This window comes from Typopeltis vanoorti, chromosome 9 (genome assembly GCF_054136105.1).
Source record: "Typopeltis vanoorti isolate ZY-2024b chromosome 9, IOZ_Tvanoo_1.0, whole genome shotgun sequence".
In the NCBI taxonomy this organism is placed as follows: Eukaryota; Metazoa; Arthropoda; class Arachnida; order Uropygi; family Thelyphonidae; genus Typopeltis; species Typopeltis vanoorti.
The window spans coordinates 90,308,216-90,332,591 of NC_143557.1; the positions used below are offsets into that span (position 1 = coordinate 90,308,216).

General features: G+C 36.4%; 1 protein-coding gene across 7 annotated transcripts in view; it reads left to right on the top strand.

Annotated features, from left to right (window-relative positions):
- LOC150103239 (adenylate cyclase type 2-like) overlaps window positions 1–24,376 on the top strand; it is a 457,038-nt gene that overhangs the window by 325,845 nt on the left and 106,817 nt on the right. For all 7 annotated transcript variants that reach the window (XM_090397822.1, XM_090397825.1, XM_090397827.1 and 4 more), the window contains 2 exons: window positions 12,025–12,109; window positions 23,670–23,831. In XM_090397822.1, the coding sequence (XP_090253948.1) occupies window positions 12,025–12,109; window positions 23,670–23,831 (247 nt within the window). The remainder of the gene's footprint in view (window positions 1–12,024; window positions 12,110–23,669; window positions 23,832–24,376) is intronic.

Sequence of the window (24,376 nt, forward strand, 5' to 3'; positions counted from 1 at the left end):
CCACTAACACATCATTCATAATTCTTACTCTCTGTCTCATATCATCACTATCATACCTGTGCAACACACACTGACTACCTTTCCTTTCATGCTATTATCTTTTATCCTTCTCAATAACCTCATGATATCCAATCTTACATTCTCCTTGTTCCCACTCAAGTTATTTGTCCCTGCTTCCACTTCCAACTCCTTTGCTCACTTAACCTCCCAACCGGCCGGTGTGGATGGAATATTCAACACTCCCTAGCTTTTTTCATGGATCAAAACTTCGTCGGCATTCTACCTTTTATCATGCCATTACCTTCCTCCGCCGTTAGTCTCGTTACGGCTATTCTATAGCCATTAGTGGATTAACTGTTGCTGAGTGACCTTTGTGTCCCCCCCCCCTGTCTTTACGTCTATTGTGTTGCTTAGAATTTCATTTACTGTCCTAAGTTATTTGACCTTTCTTGCCTCTAAAATGATTTATTGTGTCTCTTCCCAAAAATTGAAACGAATTTCACATATGCGAAAAAAATCAATCCTGAAATGACCACTGATCAGCTTTTGCAATGAATCTATTTAGTGATAGTAAATTTGGTGTATTTTATTCTACAAATCAGTGCACCGGAAGAGTTGTACTGATTGTTCTTTCACTTTACATATAATAATTGAATAATTTTTTTTCGAATTTTAAAATTTTCAAATGTTTGCTTTGAAAATATTATGTCAAATATTTATATTTTTAAATAATATTTATTGAAATAAATATGTCCTTTTTCTTTCGTTTCTAGCGAAATAGCATTATATGGATCATCACATTTCAGATTTAGAAACGATTTTTTGTTATTCATAAAGACAAAATAAAAAAAAAATGTTAAAATGCTAAATTGCATTACTCGGTTTCTGATCGTGTCTTTTTGGTATCAAAAATTTACATCCAATGATATTTTAGCGTGATTCTTCGCCTTTATTTGTATTTATTTATTCTTATTTATTTGTATTATGCATATTACGATAATATCTAGTGCATAATATCTAGTAGATATGTTGAAAATATAATGTGAAAAATATCATATACGGAATGATTCAACATTTTTGCTCATTTTGAAGATTTTCTAATGCTTCCCCCCCCCCCCCCTCCTTATTCTCTCCTGGAACTGAATTGCATAACTACTCTAAATTTCTATACAGGTTTGAAAGCTTTTCTAGACAGCATTCAAAATCAATTACTTCATTTTACCATTTTGACAAAAGATTTACGGCAATCAGATTGTATTGTGAAGCTTCTAATTCTGTTCTATTTATTTGCAATCTAAAACCAGCTGTTCTACTGTCCGCTGAAATTATGTGAAATTTTAGAAATAATATGCTGTATTTTCACCATGCAAAATTATTTATATGCATACCACACAAAAGAAAGTGCAGTAGTATTATTTGTGTTTGTTTTTCTTTTAAAAAAAATCTAAATATTACTTCTTCTGCTGCTGGAAGCTATTTCTGAAATAATCTACGTCTTCTAAATACTTGGTAATATCCTCTTAGCTGCAGGAAAAGTTGAAGGCTTATTACTCTCAGTGCTATTGAGAAGAAAGGGGAGAACACTAAAGTGCCCCAGGCCGTAGTGCAGAATATGTCAAGAATCTCTTGTTTCCTTTTCGATTGTTGATTACCTATATCCTAACAGAAATACTGATATTTCGTTTACATGCTTATACATTATTTATTTTGTCATGTTGTACCATCATTTTTTATTTTGGTTTAACCAATAAGAATACAATTTGGTCGGCTAAATCCCAAATTGCCAGCCCATCCTCGTTCGTTCAGTATCAAAGTAGATACCCAACAGGGTGCACCACGAGAAGGTGAGGATTGGACATTAGGTCAGAAGCCCTGGTCGGTTCTCTGCATTCCTTTAAAGGCTATGTGGAGGTCTCCTCTCAGTTATACAGCTTTGACCCTTAAGCACATTGTCAGCATCCAGGAATGCGTTAGCAGAGCTAATCTCAGATGGTATGGTCACTTAAATAGAATGGGAGAGGAAAGATTAGCAAAACAAGTGTTCTCTGCCAGGTTGGCAGGAAAACGACCCAGAGGAAGACCAAGATATAGGTGGATTGATACGGTACAAAGTGCCTTAGACGATAGAAATATAAGATCTGATAATGTTGGAGTCTTGACAAGTAACAGAGTGATTTGGAGGAAAATTGTAGATAGGAAGTTAGTAATGATGTAATTTTTTCATGTAGTACTGTCATATCCTGTACACCCCTTGAGGGTACATGGCAGGAATTTGATGATGATGATGATGATACATTATTTATGCCAAAATAATTGCTTAATTTATAATGATCAGTTTCACTTTTATTATCAAAAATTAGAAATTAAATCATACAATTATCTTGAAAAAGAGGATTTGAATTATTTTCAAAGAAAAGGTGCATATGCGTTTCATAATCTTCTTTTTTTTTGTGGGGGGGTATAGACCTAAGCAATCTGCGGATATTTCAGATAATTTATTTCATAAATCGTTCGCAAGACAGCTGTTACAAACGTAAATCACTTGGGGAACATACCCATTCATTTTAGTGTAAAATAGTAGCAAAAGTTCAGTTACTTTAGATATCTAATCTAGAAAAAAATGTTATGTCTGCTGAGATTAGAATCATACGTGAATAATTTTTCTGACATGATTTCTCTATTCATTATAATGTAACCAATTTCCAGATTTTTTTCCCTCCTGCAGAGTTCATGTTATATGCAGTGATTCTTCTTTGTACTACAAGAAAAAAAATCAGATAACAGGAGAAAAATATGTAGTATTTTCTCCTGTTATCTGATTTTACAGATAACAGGAGAAAATGGCTTTTCTCCTGTTATCTGTAAAATGGCTGAATTTACAATGTTCTTTCTTTGTGTTTTGAAGAGAAAGTGCAAATGACTTTTTTCTTACTATTTTTGCCATTATAACATCTCATATAATTATAAGAGTGACATTTTACCGTTTTTCTCCCACACGAGAAACAGAAATAAGGTGGTAATAATATTGTTGATTCTGCCAAACTTCATTGTAGCAGAAATTTTTATTACAAAACTTTGTAATATATATTTTTATTACATACATTATATATATATATATATATATATATATATATCTCCCCGAAACAAGAAATTTGGAACCCATATCACATCAATGTTGAGTGTTGGCAAGGTGAAAATGTTCCCGTTATTATTTATATATTTCATTTATTAACTAGGGGGGCTATGCCCAACCCCCCGTGTTCTGGTATGGTAGACTAGTTCTCCTTCAATTGTGATAACTCGAAAGGGGGTTTTGCCCCTGAATTCTGATGACTCGAATTTTGAAGACTCGACACTCAGGGTAGCCCCTGAGTTTCAAAATGTTTCGATAAACATGACATAAAAAGGCTTATCATTTTATATATATATATAGGGTAGATTTTATTTCATTATTTTTTATTGTTTTGATGAAATACTTTACCTGGAATACTCTTTCCAGTTTCTCTGTGTCATAAAAAGAACTTAAAAATTAGCCTTCAAGATGAAAAAGAAACAGTGCATTCGGGTATCCCTCTATCAATATTTGTAGTCCTGAAAAGGACTGTTTTGATGGCCTTGAAAACAAACATTTTTTATTTCATACTGTTCAGAATTTGAAATTCTTGAACAGCATGGAACACCTTGAAGCAAGGGTAAACACACAAAGCAGTTTTACACTCAGGGCACCAGATTTTTGTTTCCTTTCTGATATTTTTTTTATTACATACATAATATTTGCGTGCAGGTTTTTTTTTTTATTAGCCATTGGTGGTAGATTTTCGGGATAATGGTTGGAGTTAGCAGCGTTCAACCTCAGATGTCTGGCAGGATTTCCTGTTTTTCTGCTTGCTGAAGAAGGTGCATGTGCATGCAGCAATGCTTTCGCAATTTCTATTCTGTATTCTAGATATGTTATGGTAGACAAACATTTTTTCTTGTACAGGAGGAAACTGTTGCAAATAACAAAATCCAAACACTTCAAAATTCAAATAACATGTCCAAACACTTTTTTGTAATATTTTTTATGCTGTTTCCTCATTACAGAATAGAATGATAGCTGCTGATCGCACCTGTCGACTCAACCCATAGTGTCGTTATATGCACACACAGCAAAGGGTTTTTCGTTCTTCAAACCATGCTTCTCCACGGATTCCGCTGATGGATTGTGCAGGGAAGATAGCAGAAAAACATCTTTTTTGTCTTTCCAACGTAGTGCAAAGACTTTGCCTCGCTGATAAGTTCGGATTTCCCCCTTCGATAGCTTTCCTGAAGCCAGATCTGGAGGCATATCTTGCCTTTTTGCATTTACAGTACCATAACTATCTGTAAGATGCTGTAAAAGCAAATCAGCGAGTTCAGGATACATATATAGTAATTATCCATTATAATGCAGTAACCTTTCCCCAGTAAAGGGTCTAGTAACTGCATTACTGCACCCATCGACAAGGGGAGATCTGAATATTTATCGTGCTCGATTACAGTTTGCTTTCCCGCATAAGGTTTGAAATCGTGTTGTTTATTATTTTAACGGTATAATAGAACACAGAAACTAAGTAAATAATTAATTTATTAACTTGATGCTGATATTTCGCTGGTATTATAACCAGCATCTTCAGAGCACAAAAACCACTGTTTGTCACAATACACTAGACTAAAACAACATGGTGTACTTAAAATTGTAGCAGCAACACAAAGACTAGAGTCCTGATTTTGGCGCCCTCTATTTAAAAAAAAAAAAAAAAAAAAAAAAAAAAAAAAAAAAAAAAAACGCTGTCATATATTACTAGAGTCCTAGAAAAGTGCTAGTTTTTTCTTAATATGACTGTCTCCCAGATCTTCGGCAAGTCAATACAGCCATATTTGTTGAGATTTGGAGTGTGTTTTAGGGCTTCTGTCGCCTCTAAGAACAATCTCTCTGATTTATATGGGTTTCTGTGTAGTACTTTTGTGTTTTTCCAGTTGATCCTGTGTGCAGGGGTATCCAGAGCATGGTCTGCTAGGCCCGACTTCCCATAATGATATTTCCGGACGTATCGTTTATGTTCGCTGATGCGGATATTCACAGTTCTTCCTGTTTGACCGTAGTAGGCTTGACTGCATGAGCAGGGTACTTGGTAGACTCCTGGATGTGATAAAGGAGGAATGCTGTCCTTGGGTGAGCGGATGAGGGTGGCTAATTTGCTATATGGTCTGAATGTAGTGCGTAGTTTATGTTTATTGAGAATTCTTGAGATCTTTTCGGATGTGCCTTTAATGTAGGGGATGGTGACTGTTTTGTTGTAGTTCTCTGTGGTGGATGGTTGGAGGGGTTTCTTGGGAGTGTTTAGTATTTTGTTTATTTTTTGTGGATTGTAGCCGTTGGCCAAGAAGGTGTGGCGTAAGTGAGTGAGTTCAGCAGTAAGAGCCTTGTCATTTGAACAGATTGCTCTCGCTCTATGGGTTAGCGTTTTTAATATGCCATATTGTTGAGAAGGATGATGGTGTGATTCTATGTATAGAACACCTGGAAAAACGAGCAATGAATACAGCCACCCGCAAACCAACACTTTGGCTACGATATGTTGATGATGTGCTTGCTATTTGGCCACATGGCCCTGAGACATTGAAAACATTCTTAGCACATTTAAATAGCCAACATCCAAAAATCCACTTTACTATGGAACTGGAAGCCAACAACTGTCTGCCCTTCCTGGATACACTCATCACACGTCTCCCAGATGGTTCCTTATCATTTTCAGTTTTCAGAAAACCCACACATACAGGCAGATACTTACACAAACAATCACACCATCATCCTTCTCAACAATATGGCATATTAAAAACGCTAACCCATAGAGCGAGAGCAATCTGTTCAAATGACAAGGCTCTTACTACTGAACTCACTCACTTACGCCACACCTTCTTGGCCAACGGCTACAATCCACAAAAAATAAACAAAATACTAAACACTCCCAAGAAACCCCTCCCACCATCCACCACAGAGAACTACAACAAAACAGTCACCATCCCCTACATTAAAGGCACATCCGAAAAGATCTCAAGAATTCTCAATAAACATAAACTACGCACTACATTCAGACCATATAGCAAATTAGCCACCCTCATCCGCTCACCCAAGGACAGCATTCCTCCTTTATCACATCCAGGAGTCTACCAAGTACCCTGCTCATGCAATCAAGCCTACTACGGTCAAACAGGAAGAACTGTGAATATCCGCATCAGCGAACATAAACGATACGTCCGGAAATATCATTATGGGAAGTCGGGCCTAGCAGACCATGCTCTGGATACCCCTGCACACAGGATCAACTGGAAAAACACAAAAGTACTACACAGAAACCCATATAAATCAGAGAGATTGTTCTTAGAGGCGACAGAAGCCCTAAAACACACTCCAAATCTCAACAAATATGGCTGTATTAACTTGCCGAAGATCTGGGAGACAGTCATATTAAGAAAAAACTAGCACTTTTCTAGGACTCTAGTAATATATGATAGCGGTTTTTTTTTTTTTTTTTTTTTTTTTTTTTTTTTTTTTTTTTTAAATAGAGGGCGCCAAAATCAGGACTCTAGTCTTTGTGTTGCTGCTACAATTTTAAGTACACCATGTTGTTTTAGTCTAGTGTATTGTGACAAACAGTGGTTTTTGTGCTCTGAAGATGCTGGTTATAATACCAGCGAAATATCAGCATCAAGTTAATAAATTAATTATTTACTTAGTTTCTGTGTTCTATTATACCGTTAAAATAATAAACAACATGTTCGACGAACACATAAGTCTGTCCACACGTTTAAGGTTTGAAATCCCAAAGATATCCACTTTCCAATTCGCAAAGCATAAAAAAATTTACTCCATACTTCACTTTCTTTTTGGGAATATACTGCTTACATTTCAGTCCACCTTTGAATGGCATAAGGCTTTCATCGATACTCAAGTCTCTCTCAGGAATGTAGAGTGATCTACATTTTTGACGGATTTTCATCAGAAAATCATAAATTTTGTTGAGGACTGGGCAAGGATGTGTTGCCTGATCGTATTCCTCATTATTCTGAAAATGCAAATACTTCATGATGAGACTGAATTGTTTTTCAGTCATAACATCACGAAACATTGGCGTGTTCAGAATCCAGTCTGTAGACTGGAAATTGAACTAGACTGGAACTGTAGACCAATACATTTCGAGAGCGGGCTTTCGAAATGTATTTCGAAACTTCGGGTTTTTCACTTTCTTTATTCTGATATTGCATTTGAAGGATGACAGTGATTTTAAATATTAATTTCACCTATATCCGAATATCACATAATTTCCTGATTTATAATAATCAGGAAATATGTATATTGTCTGATTTATAATTTGCTAATTTATAATAATCACCACATAGTTTCAGTATCGAAAAATTAAAGTTATGTGGAACAATTACTAGAGAAAAATAACGAATTAAATAAAAACTGTACCTATGTTTCATAACAGCTTTCGGGTGTGTGATAGTAATGCAACGGGGGGGGGTTTGAACCATCAGAGGTGAAATAAAGTTCAATTCTATTGTAAAAATAAGCAAATGTATCGCTTACTTTAAAAATTGGAGAATAAAATATCTGAATTATGCAGAAAATATAAATTTAAATCATAACTGTTAATTTCATTTTGTAATGACCAATTATACAAGGAAACCAAGAAAGTGAAAGTACAGATTACTATACAACATGAAGAAAAAATTTAGTAATATGATTAAAGAATTTCATGTTATTCTCTATAAAGCAAAGTTGCTCAAGCGTGTCCTAAAGGAAATCTGTTAAGTTATTCGATTTCGATGGTTTTGTACAAAAATAAAATTAATATAATCTGGAACGTTGGCAGCCTGTTTTCTTTTCTTTTTTTAAAAGAATATTTCAAATAATTATCGTGAATTAATTTCTTCGAGAACAAAGAAAAATCTTTTGTCTAGTGGCGATTAGAAAAAAATTAGCGCAAAAAAATAAAAAATTAAATTGGTTAAGTGAAGAAATTATGCAAGACCTTTATTTTGTCCAGAAATTAAAACTGTATTGTACAATAAAAAGAGAAAACAAAAATATAAATAATTTCTCTATTTTTAGTCTATCATATATAACTAAAATCCAGTTCACCAGCATGGAACAAGAAAGTCCGTTTCTTGTTATAGGCAACTGAGAGGCAGCTACGAACGGGAGATAATCCGATTAACCTTTCTCTTCAGCGTGAGGGTTTATCGCACCTTCTAATGGACATGACAGTCAAATTGCACTTCTTATCCAGGTTCTTGAAACAGGTGGACTGAATCTTATCCAGATTTAGTTGGACGTCTATAGATGTCCTAGCCAGTAGGAAGGTTAATTTTCATATCCAATGCCTCAATCACTCTATTAATTTTACCTGTTGGGGAAAACAAACCTTGTGCATCTTTTTGGGAGAACCGTTCATAGATACTCTGCTCAAAATCTGTCAGTATGTATGGAGCAATGAATCATGGTCTGAAGATTGGTGCACCTCTGTTCTGATTCCTATTCCTAAAAAAAGGAAATAAAAATCTTACTCTCTAGTATTGATAGGAAAATAGGATGTATACCATGTCACCCTGGTTGGCCGAGTGGATAGCATATCCGCTCTCCAGCCAAAAGGCTGTGGGTTCACAGCCTTTTGGCTGGAGAGCCAAAATCCCACCATGGGCATGGATGTTTGTGATTGTCTGTGTAAATACCAGTGGTGGTCGGCAGTAGATGGTGTTGGTGTAGTTGCGGTCAATTGGCGATTGAATAGTGGAGATGGAGTTATAGAGCAGGTGCCCTCCCTCGATGAGTCCTTGGACTCCCTGGAGGTGTCAAATAATAATAATAATAATACTTTCAGAGAACCCACAATACATCTCATTAGAGAAAGATATATTGAACATAATAAAATGCTATGTCACTTTTATAGTCATGGTCTGAAGACTGGTGCACCTCTGTTCTGATTCCTATTCCTAAAAAAAGGGAATAAAAATCTTACTCTCTAGTATGCCTAATTAAAACTCTTTACTATTCCTCAGAAATGTTAATAGAAATCAACGACAACTATATCAAGCCTTTCAAAATGGAAGGAAGTGTGTGTGTGTCAAGGCTGCATACTTTTGCCAATACTTTTTAACATATATTTGGAATATATAATCAACTTAGATTTGGAAAAAAGTGGTATTAGAATTACAGTTGATGGCAAAAATAATCAATAATCTCAGATTTGCCAATGATGTTGACCTAATAGCAGAGAATGAACATCAGTTACAAGAACTAACAGACAACATTTCTAAGGCACTTAGCGATTATGCATTAAAAAATCAGCATTCACAAAAATAAAAAAAAAACTGTCTTCAGGCAATAAGTCTAATGAAAATTTCAGTTAATGATGAAAAATTTGAAGAACTAGAATTATTCACCTACTTGTGAAGTATACAATACAAAGATTGCCAGTCTAAACATGAATTGCCAGTCTAAACATGATATTAAAGTAAGCATTACTAAAGCAACTGTTGCCATTCAGAGGTTACAGTCACTTTGGAAGGACAATAAAATACAGCTAACTACAAGATTCTACCTCATCAATACCCCCTTGAGAACTCTGCTTGCCTATACAAATGTGAGAGTTGGTCATTGTTAAAGGAAAATGAGAAAAGACTATTGGTCTTCAAGATGAAGTGCTATAGAAAACTTTTGAGAATACATACATGGCACAACTAGCAAATGATTGGGTTAGAAGGAAAATCTGCTCCATTGCCTGATTTTGAACACAAGAAAATTTGGAGTGAGTTTGAGGGAAGATTGGATTTGTATAAGAGGGATGACCAGCACTTGAATGCATTAGGTATCAGAAATCTTGAAAAGCTAATAACTGCTATGAGATCTAACACAGAGAGTCAGGGAAATTAAATTATAATCAGAGGAATGGTGAGAATATGAGTGTAAGAGTAACAATATTATAACTGTATTAATGATGGGAATGGGCATTATCATGGAAATGAATACGAGGAGATAATGATTTCGACTTTGTGTTTGTCCAGTTCAGACCCATCAAGTGTGTGCAAAGATGTCTACATGTATCAGGCACTAGAGAAAGAATAGCGATCTGCAAGTTGTCCAACTGCATCATGCAGACAAGAGTATGCAAAAGAACATGCAAATTAAAGATATCAAGAAATTATATACTTGGTTTAATCCTTTATCCAAGTGTAAGCAAACAAGCTTGCACCTGAACTATTTTCAGGACTGGAGCAACTCGTATAAAGAAGCTAATGACTTCACATCACTTGCCTTGGTATCCCATAATGCAAAGCACATCTCCTTGTGGACATGTATAATGCTATTCATTATGGGAATGGTCACTATCCAGACCGATTTCCCATTTAAGTGCAGGATTACCTCTCCAAAAATTCGTGCAATCACTCAGATCACCCAACAATGAGCAACCTGAATGATCATTTAACTCAGCGGTGGCTATGCTCAGTGACATATTATATTGGTGGGATTATGCTAGAAGGAACTGACCAGGCTAGGGATCTTGGAGTGTTAGTAGATATGAAGTTGAAGTTCACAGCTCATGCAGTAATGATTGCAAGTACAACTCATAAGATAATTGCAATGATGAAACAAACTTTGACATGTAAAGATAAGGAACTCATTTTGCCTCTTTACAAGGTGGTGATAAGACCTCATTTGGACTACTGTGTGCAGATCTGCTCTCCTAGTTTCCATTGTGATTCTGATACAGTGGAGAGAGAGAGCAAAGCAGAGTATTAAAAATGATATCAGGATTGTGGAATACTGATTATGAAGACAAATAGAGAATTTTTAGACTGCAGACATTAGCAAACAGGAGAAAGAGGGGTGATGTGATTGAGACTTACAAACTTCTGAAAGGGTCATACAGGATTTCAGTGATGTTTTTTTTTTTCATTTGATGGAGGTGGGGAAAGGACAACAAGGTATCCTTGGAAGCTGAGAATGAATGGTAATAAGAAGCGGGTGAGGACTAGATTTTTCTCTCGTAGAGCAGTGCATGATTGGAATGAACTGCCTTTGGATGTTGTGTGTGCAAGCAGTGGGAATGAATTCAAAAACAAGTATGATAGCAGGTGCATATAGCATGCAGCATCTCTCTCTCTCTCTCAATGAGTCCCTGACTCCCAGGAGGTGTCTCTTAATAATAATAATATCATCACTAAAATATGGTGCAAACAGACTCAGTGATTGGGCCACATGGCTAGATCAGATAGTTTATCTAAAATAGCCCTAGAGGGATTGATTTCTGGTAAAAACACTGGAGATGAACTAGAATCTCCTGCATACATAATATTTAGAAAATGGACTAATTCTTCATTCTCCATCTTGTTAAGAATATTCTAAGACAGAAACATCTGGAAAGACTATGTTAGGACTTTCACCTTTATAGTGTTCTAGTGGTCCACATAGACTACGGGTGAAGAAGAAGAATCTATCTGTGATAGATTAACCAAGGATTATGGGTATGATTCACATAATACACTGCTTGGAAAGAAGTCAGTGGATACCCCCCCCCTATGGGAGTAAGGTGCATCATGCAGTATAACGAGTCACATTTGTAGATGGTGTAAATTGGAGGAATATATTGCTCCCAAGTCAGTGCAACTGTGTCTAGGTGAAATAGTTGTGACAAGGATACTGATAGAGTTTGATACAGGCATTGTAAATAACATGTGACGTTGCAGCTGCAAATTGTTGACAAATTGGGCCATTCTAGGTCAACGGTCAGTGATACTACTGAGATTGAACAACAGGGAGTCAACTGCAGTGCTGCCTGCAGTTGACTACAAACTGCAGTTGACCATAGAGTGCTACAAAGGATAATATGTAAAAACCCAGCCAACAAGTTGGCTGGGTTTTTACATATATATATATATATATATATATATATATATATATATATATAAAACTTTCTTTATTAACTCTTTCTTTTCTAGGCATAAATTTGGTCTTGGAACTGATTTGTCTCACGTCTATTATTTGAGTGGAGCTGTCCTTGTTCTGCACATTATTGATAGACAGGTATAAATCACTTATTCTTATTCCATACTTCATTACAAGTTGTTTGTAATTCTTTTTTTTTGTCAGTGCTAATTCAATTATTTTTTTATCTCATTTTACAATTTCTGAATATATAATTATGATTATTATCAGAGCTTCATGAAACTGCAAGACTCATAGGAACTCTTCAGAAAGAAAATGAAGAAAACAAAAAGAAGGAAATCCTCTTCTTGAGGATTTCTTGCTATCATTATTTGTCATAAAAATCCTTAAATTGTAACAGTGCAAAAAGAAAAAAGTAATATATTAAAACTGATTTAGGTTACAAGAGACATTACATACATTTCTTGGATTCATCACTCTATAGGTTCATTTATTCATTATTCCAGATAGGGTGTGCTGGTAATATTTTGTGAGTAAGGGCAAGAAATGCCAGATGTGTAAAAAACAGGAGAATGAAGTGATGAATATTAATGATATAAGGCATGATAATTAACATGTAGAGAATGGAGTGGAAGGAGTGAGTGTCAGTGGAAAAACTGTGAATGAGAGTATGAAAGAAATGTTTGAAGGTAATGTGATGTGATGAGGTGGCAGTGAGGAGAGAAATAGCACATCTACTCAGAGCTTGGCATGTTACATAGCAGGAGGGAGAATGAAAGAAAAAGAGAATGTAAAGAGTATGAAAAAGCAAGAAAGTGAGAGATATTGTATGGGGATTCTAAGATAAGAAGTGTACTTAATGAAAATGTGATGAAAGCATGTTTTCCAAGTGCAAAGATCAAGGATTTAGTAAAGCTGTTCATTTGCAGAAAACAATGAAAGAGTTGATTGTTTTGGTAGGCATGAATGATTTGAAAGGTGAGAAATATCCAGTGAGAGAAGATATGAAAAAGTTACTGATAGAAGTGAGAAAGTAAAGAATGCGAGTCTTATGCCTCTGATTGCTAATGAGTCAAAGAGAAGATTGTGCAGTTTATAGGTGTGTGTGTGTGTGTGATGGGCAAAAGAATTTGTATGTGTCTGATGGACTGCACCTGGGTGGTTTTGGAATTAGATGTTTGGAGAAAATGTTATTCAGTGAGAGGTTGGAAGTGGAAAATTAGGAAAGCTAGAGGTGGGATGCATGTGTCTAGCTATTTCTTGGACAAATGAGTGCAAGTGCAGAAATGATTGTGAATGGCCAGGTACAGTTTCGCTGATTTTGAATCTGAGTGGGTTAATAACGACATTACACACAGGGGTAACTGTGGGCCCAAGAGAATGGGTAAAATACATGTATGCTAGAAGTATTTGAAATAAAGGGGAGAAATTTTTGGCTTCAGTTAGCTTGACTTGGCCAGACATTATCACAACAGTGAGACATAGTTGACAGACAGAAGGTGATGTAGTTACAGGGATAGAATGTAAGGAGTATTGTATTTTCAGGGAGGATACGAGAAAATATTCCCGCTAGTCTTAAACTTTGCATTTTATCTTTGCTTTCTGAATTTTAAACTTTACACTTTGCAACACTGAACTAGTAACTCACTCACATATCCATTCTCCCAGTCTTTTCCTCTTGAAAAGCTATAGTGGCTACTTGACTCTTCTCGTAATTATTTCCAACTTTTCATCATCTACAAACAACTGCATATCACCAATCAAACCTTTCCCAATATCATTAACATACAAGTTTAACAACAATGGCACCAGAGCAGAGCTTTAAGGCAGACACACCTAGTGACTTTCCTCTTCTGGGATATCGCTCCCCCCTCTTCCTCATCAATATTCAACTTGTTGATACCAGGGTCTTCTTATGGAATGCCTCAGCTGCATAGTGTTGCAGATGGCCTGTCTGGTGTGACTGCTTCAGCCAGCAACTAACAGCCAACTCAGAGCTGGCATTGACCAGAGGAATCAGACTGTTCAATTAATTAAAGCATTGTGATGGCCACTGAGAGGAGTTGATGTAGTCACATTGTGTCAACAATCAGATGGCCAATCTCCAATTCATTGTGCTGATCTATTACCCAACCTCATCCATTCCAATTTAATTATCAGTTTGTCATTTAATGTGATCTTCCTTTAGCAAACCCATGCTATCCATCAAAGAGAATGTTGCTGTTATCAACCCAGTTCCAAATACTGTTCCTCACTGACCTCTCCAAACACTTTAACCAGAGTTAACAACAGGAGTTTTCCTCCCTTTACACTGCACCCCAGCTCTGTATAATGTTACATTAATGAAGATGGTATACCTTTATGAATTGTTCATTTAATATCTCATATCCTACACAGTGGTTACCATTACCATTTTCATCAATTAATATCATCCTTCCAAACTAGCCATGGTGTGACTCATGCTACATCATGCTGATTCCAAGCCCAGATAACTTGGGAAGAGGCTAGTCATGATATGGAAACCAAAGCCACATCTGACCAAAATAAAAATTACAACAGCACTCAAGAAAGAGACAAGCTATTGGAAATGATGTTCCCTAGTGAAAGTTCCTGAGGAGGAGGAGCTGGGAACTGAGAGATACAACAGAAAACCCAAACAGGACAAAAAAAAAAATAAAATAAAATAAGGAAGCTGTTTGAAGCCAAAAAAAAAAAAAAAAGCTGTGCAGTTTTTGGATCTGGAAATGAATGAGTGAATGATGTATGAAACAAACAAAAAAAAAGCAGTGGCTATAGCGAAGGAAATGAAAGAATATAGATTTCAAATCACTGGAATGAGTGAGACAAGATGGAATGGACAATGTCTTTTTTACATTGAGCTTTGGGAAAACAGTTTTGGTGGAGCAGAATCTTTTACTTTGATAAACAACAATGAATTAACTTGGTCGGAAATTGAAGCTTCAGGTGAAAAAATTAATGAAACTCTTGCAAATAATGCAATAAACATGAATGAACTGTTTGATGAAGTGGTGATTGCAAAAGCTGTTTGATTGGCAAACTATGACATTTTGAAAAATACAAATTGTGAAGAAAAATGGATACAACTATCCAGTCATTTTAAAGAAAAGAACATTTCATTACCCAATCTTGTCCAAATTATAGAATACATTTTCAACCTGCAAGGCACATTTTCACCTGTTGAAAGGATATTCTCAATAATGAATAACATATGGTCTGAAGAAAGAGGTAGAATGGCTGAATCAACAGTAAAAGCTGTATTGCGCTGCAAACTTAGTGAACTAAATTGTAGTGAATTTTTCGACATAATTAAAATTAACAAAGAATTTTTAAAGAAAGTTCACGCTAGTGATAAATATTAATAACTTTTTAATAATAAGTTATGTTCAGTTAAGAGTAATTAAAAATTATTACTATGAAATGTTTTTGTTAACCACTCCAGTTATTTAGCCTTTTGAATCATAAGTACTTAGTTTAGAAGGCATTACTTTCTGTTTTGAGCAAACTGTCAAAAATGTCCCAGTTTGATAAAAAAAAGAATTTATGGTAAGTCTAATCATAAGTGACATATAAATTACTTGAAGGTCTCTATAGGATTGATAGTGAGGAAATTTGAAGTGGGGAGAACTAGGAGTCATCCCTCAAGCAAGAGTGCAGTTAGGAATGGTGTGAGAACTAGATTTTTTGCTTGGAAAGCAGTGAATGAGTTGCCAGAGTGTGTTGTGGGTGCCATGTTGGTTGAATGAGTTTAAAGCAAAGTATGACAAATGTGAAAATGTGCTTGTGCATTATCTTAAGCAAATGCACATAGCTAGTGGTTTGGCATAATGTTGAGGGACTCCCACGATAAATGTACATTTCTGTACGTTTATCAAGAATGAACAGTGAAATCAAACAATCTGTGTTGGAAAAGAAAAGACTATCGGGGAGGTACAAGACAGTTGGTTGTGATCAGATCCATGAAGAGTATAAAGTGCAGGCTAGGAAAGTGATGAGCATGGTAAAGAAAGAAAAGTTGCAGTATGAAAGGAGACTGGCTGTCAGGCCAAGGTTAATTCAAGGGAATTTTTCTGTTATATGGCAAGCAAGAGAAAGAATAAGTATGGCAGGTTGACACTGTTGGATAGTCATGGCAGCAGAGTGATTGTTACAAAGGATATAGTGGAATTATTGAATAAGCACTTTATCAGTGTATATCATACTGGTGTAAACGAAGCTGTGCAATATACAGAAGGGAGGCAAGCATTAGGAGAATTGGAATTGAAAGAATCAGAGGTGTATCAGGTGTTGATTGGGTTGAATGGATGACATATCACCATGTCATCATCAGCGCTAGTGTCCTTGGTGAATGTGGCGGTCGTGTTTAGTTAGTCTAGAAAACGTGTTTTTAAATTTAAATATAGTGTGGCTTTTTTATCTCAAATTGTGCTGCAATTGTGCATCGGTTAGATACAAGTGTCCTTCAGTGGTGTTATTGTTTGGAACTGTGTTGTATATATTGTGTTTTCACTGCCATTTGTTTCACTACTTCAACATGTAAAGATGGCATCCAACAAGAAACGTACGTCAGTGGCGTGCAGCACTTCTACTACTACACTAAAGGCTGGCTCAGTGTTAGATTTTTCGCAATGGATGCATCATGGAAACTGCTACATGTATGCGCCAAAGAATGTGAAGGATCTGTGGTCGGTCTGGCTAAATGAGAAGAACGAAAATGTCGACGTATGTGAGAAGTGTTGGGATAGGCTGGAGCGTTTAGGAATGGAAGCTGACATTGGGACTGTAGCAGAAGAACTTTGGTGGGAGTTCATGAAAATGAAAAATGACCTTCATCTTCTGCTTGAGGAATTGGAAGTGCTCAGTAAGGAGATACTGGAAGTTAAAATTGAGTTTAATGTGTTAAACAGAGAAATTAGAACTATAGAGATTACTTGAGCTGAAGTAACTAGAACAGGATTACGTATGGTTGAGTCTTTGGTGAATGATGCAGTAATAAACAGTATGGGAGTGATTGGGAGTCAACAAAATAAAACCACAAGTGGCCTAGAAGAAACGAAATGTTGTGAGAGTGGGGGGGGGGGATAAGTAATAGAGCATTGAGTAATGAAACTGGGAGAGAGTCATGCTGAATAGCGTAGAAAATGAGTCCATGAGTGACGCTTGTGTGGACTTGAATGAAGTTAAGAGTGGTAAGATATATGGTGATTCTATGATTAAGGGTATGGAGAGTGGTATGCATGAGGAGTGCTTGGCTGGTGGGACAATAGAAAGAGTGGCTTTAGCAATAAAGAGTGGGCATGAAGCAGACAAGATGATAGTTATGGTGGGTACAAATGACCTGAGTGGTAGCACAAGCGATGATAATGAAGGATATGATTGCAAGAATGTGCAAAAAAAAAATGGTCTGGACTTTGTTGATGTTTAGAGTGTGTTTAAAGGAAAAAGACAGTTGTAAAACATGGAAGGACATAAGCAATTGAAGAAGTTACTGTTGAAGTAATTGGGCAGGGAAACTAATATTGTAAAGGTTGAGTGTAAGAGAGAGAAAAACTTTAGCACTGATTGTATATTTATTGATCCTTATACGCAGAATAAGTTGCAGAAGAGAGGGGATAAAAATTGGCATGGGACTACTAAAATTAGTGACTTATATATCAGTTCTAACGCCGGTACAAGATCTAGAGGGAATCTGCAATTTTTGTATACCAATGCTAGAAGCATTCGAAATAAGAGAGAAGAATTTTTGGCATTAGTCAGTGCAATCTCACCAAAAGTTGTAGGCATTAGTGAAACTTGGCTGTCAGCAGAAGATGTGGTCACAGGAATTGAGGGAGGATAGAGAAGATAGAACAGGGGGAGGAGTACTGTTGATGATAGCCGATGTGTTGCAGCCAAAGAAGGTAGTATATCAAGATGATAGACATGTGAATGAGAGTTCATTTGAGGCAGTCTGGTGCAAAATAGTGACCAATGCAACCAAATATACTGCTGTAAGCCAGGGAGTACAGGGGGAGATATTGAATTCATTGAAGCAAATTAGTGCAATGATTGCAGGTTTAGTTATTATGGGGGGGGGGATTTTAATTACGGAGATATCAATTGGAAGGAGGAAATATCACATAGCAAAAAGGAATACATCTTCTACGAGATAATTACTTGAAACAGCACATAACTGAAGGGACACGTGGCGTGAGAGTGTTGGACCTGGTTATTCGTTCAGAGGTTATATGCATAAGTAAGGTGTCCTCATTATCTCCAATTGGCGAAAGTGATCATGTGGTATTGACTTGGGAGGTTGCACAATCTGTGGATTTTTCTGTTAAGAAAGGGTATATATGGAACTACAGGTTAGGCTAGTTATAACAAGTTTCAGAGCGAGCTTGCAACCATCCCATGGCAGAACATATTGCAGGGGAAAGATGTTAGCAGTGCATGGGATAAAATCAGCGGGTATCTGAGGAAAGCAATATCAGATTGTGTCGCCATGGTCAGAAAGTCAAACAAGGCAGGCGTTAGATGGATGAGCAGTAGTATCAAGCTTGATCTGCAAAAAAAGAAAATGTTATGGAGAATTTACAAGGAGAAAGGCGATCATTACACCCATGAGCAGTATTGGACTCAAGCTAGGAAGGTTACCAGCATAGTAAGAAAAGCTAAATCAGATTATGAGAAGACCTTAGCCAAAGAGATCAAGGGTAATCCCAAAGAGTTCTTCTGCTATGTAGCAAGTAAAAGGAAGAATGACTTCGAAAGGATAACTTTAGTGGGTGCTGATGGTATTGAGGTGACAAATTCAGATGGAACGGTAGAATTACTGAGTGATCACTTTTCAAAAGTCTATCACCCAAGTGAGGATATCTCTGTACCTGTAGCAATAACTAATGTGAGAATTGAAGCTAAAGAATCAGAGGTATTTAATATATTGCAAATTTTAAATGCAAACACTGCTGTAGGCTTAGATGGAATATCAGCTCGGGTGTTGCGCGAATGTGCAAATGAATTGTCAGCCCCTCTTACTTGGATATTTAATTTAAGTTTGAACTCTGGTATGGTCCCTAGGGAGTATAAGTTAGGCAAAGTGGTTCCTTTGCATATGGGTGGCTCTAAAACTGCAGTAGTTAATTACAGACCAATCACCATCTCAGGAGTAGTGGTAAAAGTATTGGAAAAATTGGTTAAAGACAAAATTCAAGAATGGGTGGATCAGGATATGATACTCTATAGAGGCCAACATGGTTTTGTTAAAGGTAGATCCTGCCTTAGCAATCTGTTAACTTTTTATCATAGAATGACATCTGATTTGGACAAAGGAACTGGCTACACATTGGTACTTCTGGATTTTGCTAAGTCTTTTGACAGGATACCCCATGGAACACTGTTACGCAAATTGGAGCAGATGGGAATGGATACTAAATTGGTGATATGGATAGGAGAATGGCTCAGGGAGAGAGATACCAGAAAGTGGTATATGGAGGAGCCGAGTCCAGAATGAGGCAGGTGACCAGTGGTATGCCTCATGGCTCTGTGTTTGGACCATTGTTGTTTAATTTGTATATAAATGATATAGGAAATGGCTTACAGGGAGATATTCAATTGTTTGCTGATGATGCAAAGTTGGGTAGTGCAATAAAAAATCAAGCTGATGTTGAAAGTTTACAGGATGATTTAAATAAGCTGGTAGAATGGGCAAAAGATAATGGATGTCAATTCAATGTGGAAAAGTGTAAAGTCATGTATTTTGGGATTAAATGATTACCAGCTGTGTACTACATTGATGGAACAGTACTCCAAAAGATTGATGAGGCTAGGGACTTAGGGGGTGTTGGTAGATAGGGAGATGAAGTTCAGAGGTCACATTGCTTAGGTGTCCAAGATTGCACATAGGATTACTTGGTTGTTGAGGAACACAATGACATCCAGAGATAAAGAGTTTATTATTCCCCTTTATAAAGTATCGATACTTCCACATTTGGATTACTGTGCTCAGGCCTTGTCACCTGGATTCCTTGGAGATGAGGAGACTGTGGTTCAGAGAAGAGTGACCAAGTTGGTGAGTGATGTAAAAAATGCTCCTTACATTGATAGATTGAGAGCTTGTGGATTGCAGAGGTTGGTTGATAGGCAGAGAAGAGGGGATATGATAGAAACATTTAAATTACTGAAAGGTTTTTATAGGATTAATGCAGGGGAAATGTTTCAGCTGTGTGATAGTGATGGAAGAACAAGAGGTCATCCCTGGAAATTAAAGAAGAGTGTGGTTAACAAGGATGTCAGAACAAGGTTTTTTGCCTAGAGGGTGGTGAATGAGTGGAATTCATTGCCTGACTTTGTTGTGAGCTCTTCGTCTGCAAATGAATTGAAGAAGATATATGACAGATATTGTTTTGCTAGTTTGGGTCTCCCATGATGAGTCTACTGACTCCATGGAGATACCCGTAAAAATAATAATAATAATAATAATCATCATCATCATCATCAAGTGTATGAAGGATTTAAGCCTAGCGTGGCCTGTTCCAGCCTTAGAAGTCATCATTGAATTGTTTAAGCTGATATGTAAGCTGGACAAAGGAGTGGGGGCTGTAGTTTTAATATGAAAAGGTGTTGCATTTGGTAGTGCAGAAATATAAAGGCTCTGTACTATATGCAACCTTTGCAAAGGTTGCATATCATAATGTGGTTATGATAAGAAATGCTCTAACATGGACACACTTAGACTATTGTGCTCAGATTAGGTCATCTGATTTTCAATGCGATGTCAAAACATTGGAGAGCGTCCAGAGATGAGTAACTAAGATAATATCAGGATTGGGGGATGCTGGCTATGGAGAGAGGTTGAGGAAATGTGGATTGCAGAGTTTGGTAGATAGGAGGGAAAAGTTGATATGATAGAGGTGTTTAAGTTAGTGAGAGGATTTTATTGGATTAATTCAGAGGGGATTATAAAAAGAGTAGAAGGGAAGAACCAGACACTGTTCTTGGAAAATTATGTAAGAGTGTGGTGAAGATGGGTGAGGAATAGTTTTTTTACACGAAGAATTGTCAATGAACGGAATACATTATGAGATGATTAGATCTGGTAATGCATTCCATTACCAGAACTAACCATCTAGTAATGCAAGGAGTGTTAAGGATTTTAAGATTCAGTATGATAAATATGTTGTCACTTGAATGAACATCTCACAATGAGTCTGCCAACTCCATGGAGGGGTGTAATAATATACTATGAGGTTGTTAACCAGCTATCATGTTACTTCCTGAAGATGATCTAAATGCTAAGTCAAAAAGAAAGAAAGAATTAATTTGAAAGAATAACTTTACTGAATTCAGACGGTATGTGGGTGACTGATGTAGAAGTAATTGTTCAACTAATGAGCAACCATTTTCTAAAAGCTATCTACCTGGTATATGCAACATTGAACTCACTGCTACCTCTTCATCATATGACGAAACTCATGTGGATGAGGAGGAACATCTCTAGTACTTCTCACAAACTGAATAAGAATTCTGCAATAGGAACTGGTGGGATATCAACATGGATGCTAAAAGAGTGTTCAGCTGAACTGGCTATTGAGAATTTCTACTTTTCATTGAACAGCATGAGTTTACTAAGGGTAGGTAATGTTTTAGCAACTTGCTCACATTCTGTAATAATGTTACCACTGAGTTAGACAAGAGGAATGGATGCACCATGTTATGTTTGGATTTTGCTAAGGGTTTTGACAGAATACAACATGGAATACTGTTGCATAAATTGGAGAATATGGGATTGGATTATAAACTATTGGCATGGATAAGAGAATGGCTGACTGACAGATATCAAAAACTGGTATATGAGGGGGGGGGGTTAATCTACAAGATTCAAGATAACCAGTGGTGTTACACAAGGATCAGTCCTTGGTCCGCTGCTATTCAATTTGTATATTAATGACATTGGGAAGGATTTAACATGTGACATACAGCTATTTGCTGATAATGCAAAGATAGGTAGATAAATCAGTAGAGTAATCACTATGATAAGGATGTAATTTTGCCTCTTTATAAGGCCCTGATAAGACCTCACTTGGACTATTGTGCACAGGTCTGGTCTCCTGGTTTCTGTTGTGATTTTGATATGGTGGAGAAAGTGCAAAGGAGTGTTACAGGATTGTGGAATACTGATTTTGAAAGCAGATTGAGAATCTGTAGACTGCAGATGCTAGCAAACAAGAGAAAGAGAGGTGATATGACTGAGACTTACAGATTTCTGAAAGGATCATACAGATTTCAGCTGATGGAATTTTTCAATTTATAGAGGGTGGGAAAGGACTCAAGGGCATCCATGGAAGTTGAGAACAAATGCTGTCAAGAAGGGGGGTGGGTGTTAGAGCTAGATTTTTCTCTCATAGAGCAGTGCATGATTGCAATGGATTGTTTTTGAATGTTGTGTGTGTAAGTATCGTGAATTAATTCAAGAACAGGTATGACAGCTAGTACAAATAGTATGGCCTCACATGATGAGTTCCTGAGCTCCTGGAGATAATAATGATAAAAAAAATATTGGCAGTATTAAACCTTCTTACATAAAAGTTGCAAATACAACTCAGAGGATAATTGCTATATTGAAGCGAACCTTGGCATGTAAGGAAGTAATTTTGCCTCTTTACAAGGCTTTGATAAGACCACACTTGAATTATTGTGCACAGATTTGGTCTTCTGGGTTCCAAGGGGATAAAGAAGCTGTGGAAAGGGTGCAAAGAAGAGTTACAAAGATTATATCTGGATTATGGGATTTAGATTATGAGGACAGATTGCGAGTATGTGGATTACAGACTCTGGTTAACAGGAGAAAGAGGGGGGTGATATGATAGAGGTCTATAAACTTTTGAATAGGTGTTATAGCATTTCAACCGATGAAATTTTTTGTTATATGGAAGGTGGGGGAGAGAAGATGGGGGAGTATCCATGGAAGTTAGATTTATTTGCAGTCAAGAAAGGGGTAAGAGCTAGGTTTTTTCTTCCAGAGAGCAGTGAGTGAGTGGAATAATTTGCCCTTATGGGTAGTGAATGCATCTAGTGTGAATGAATTCAAGGGTAGGTATGATAGTTGGGTAATTTACAGCCACCCTCGATGAGTCCTTGACTCCCTGGAGGTCTCAGATAATAATAATAAGTGAGTTTCATTATTTAATATTTATCATGAATGCTTTTTATATGCCTCTAAAAACCAGACTGTAACTTTGTAAACTATACATCACTTTTTTGTTTAAAGCTATTCTAAACATTTTTATAATTTATGTATTATATTTATAAATAATATTCATTAGTATTTATAAACTATGCCGGCCTGGTTGGCTGAGTGGTTAGCGCATCTGTTCTCCAACCAAGAGGCTGCAGGTTCGAATACCGCATAGGCATGGGTGTTTGCGATTGTATTTCACCTTCATACATTCATTCACCCAAGTATAGATACACTCTCCCAATATGGACTGGGTCACCATGGGAACAGTAGACCCAAACCTCCCTCAGTGGGAGAGGCCTTCGCCCTGCAGTGGGTAGAAAAATAGGCTGTTCTTCATATCATTTATAAACTATATTAATAAAATATTTGCACTTTTATAAATATTTTAGGGAAAGTTAGAAATAATAACAGGCTTTTTTTTGCATATTTTTGACAAAATAATTTTTATTTTTCTGAATATAGATTGAATATGTTTGTCGACTGGATTACTTATGGAAAAAGCACCTACACAATGAACAGAAAGAAGCTCATGTGATGGAATTAGTTAACAGAATGTTACTTCAAAATATACTTCCTGTTCATGTAGCAGAATACTATATGAATAGAGATCTGAAACATTCTGAGGTTAGACATTTTAATTAATATTAAAATTGATTATTTAATTGATATTACATTTATATTGTCTGTTGTATTGAAGATTTCCTCATATTTAATGCAATAAAAATTACATATCTCTGCAAACATATGGTATTAAGAAAACAATACACAAAACTTATAATCAATTTCTTGATATGTACCCTAAAGAATTGTTCAGGCTACTAAACAGTACTACTTTATTAAGTTTACATTATTATTAATCACTTATCAACAATTTTCCTCCAAATTAGTCTACTTCTTGTCAGCACTCCAATATTGTTGAATCTAACATTTCATGTTTCTAAGGCACTTCTGACTGAATCAATCTACCTAGACTTGGTCTTCCACCAGGTCTTTTTCTTGCCATCTTGGCATCAACACTTATTTTGCTAACCTTTCCTCACCCATTCTATTTAATTGGCACACAACCTTGGATTAGCTCTGCTCACACATTCTTGAATGCTAACAATGTCATGTTCCTTTCTAATATCTTCATTTTTAATATGATTCTGCCATTGATGCCATCTGTTTAC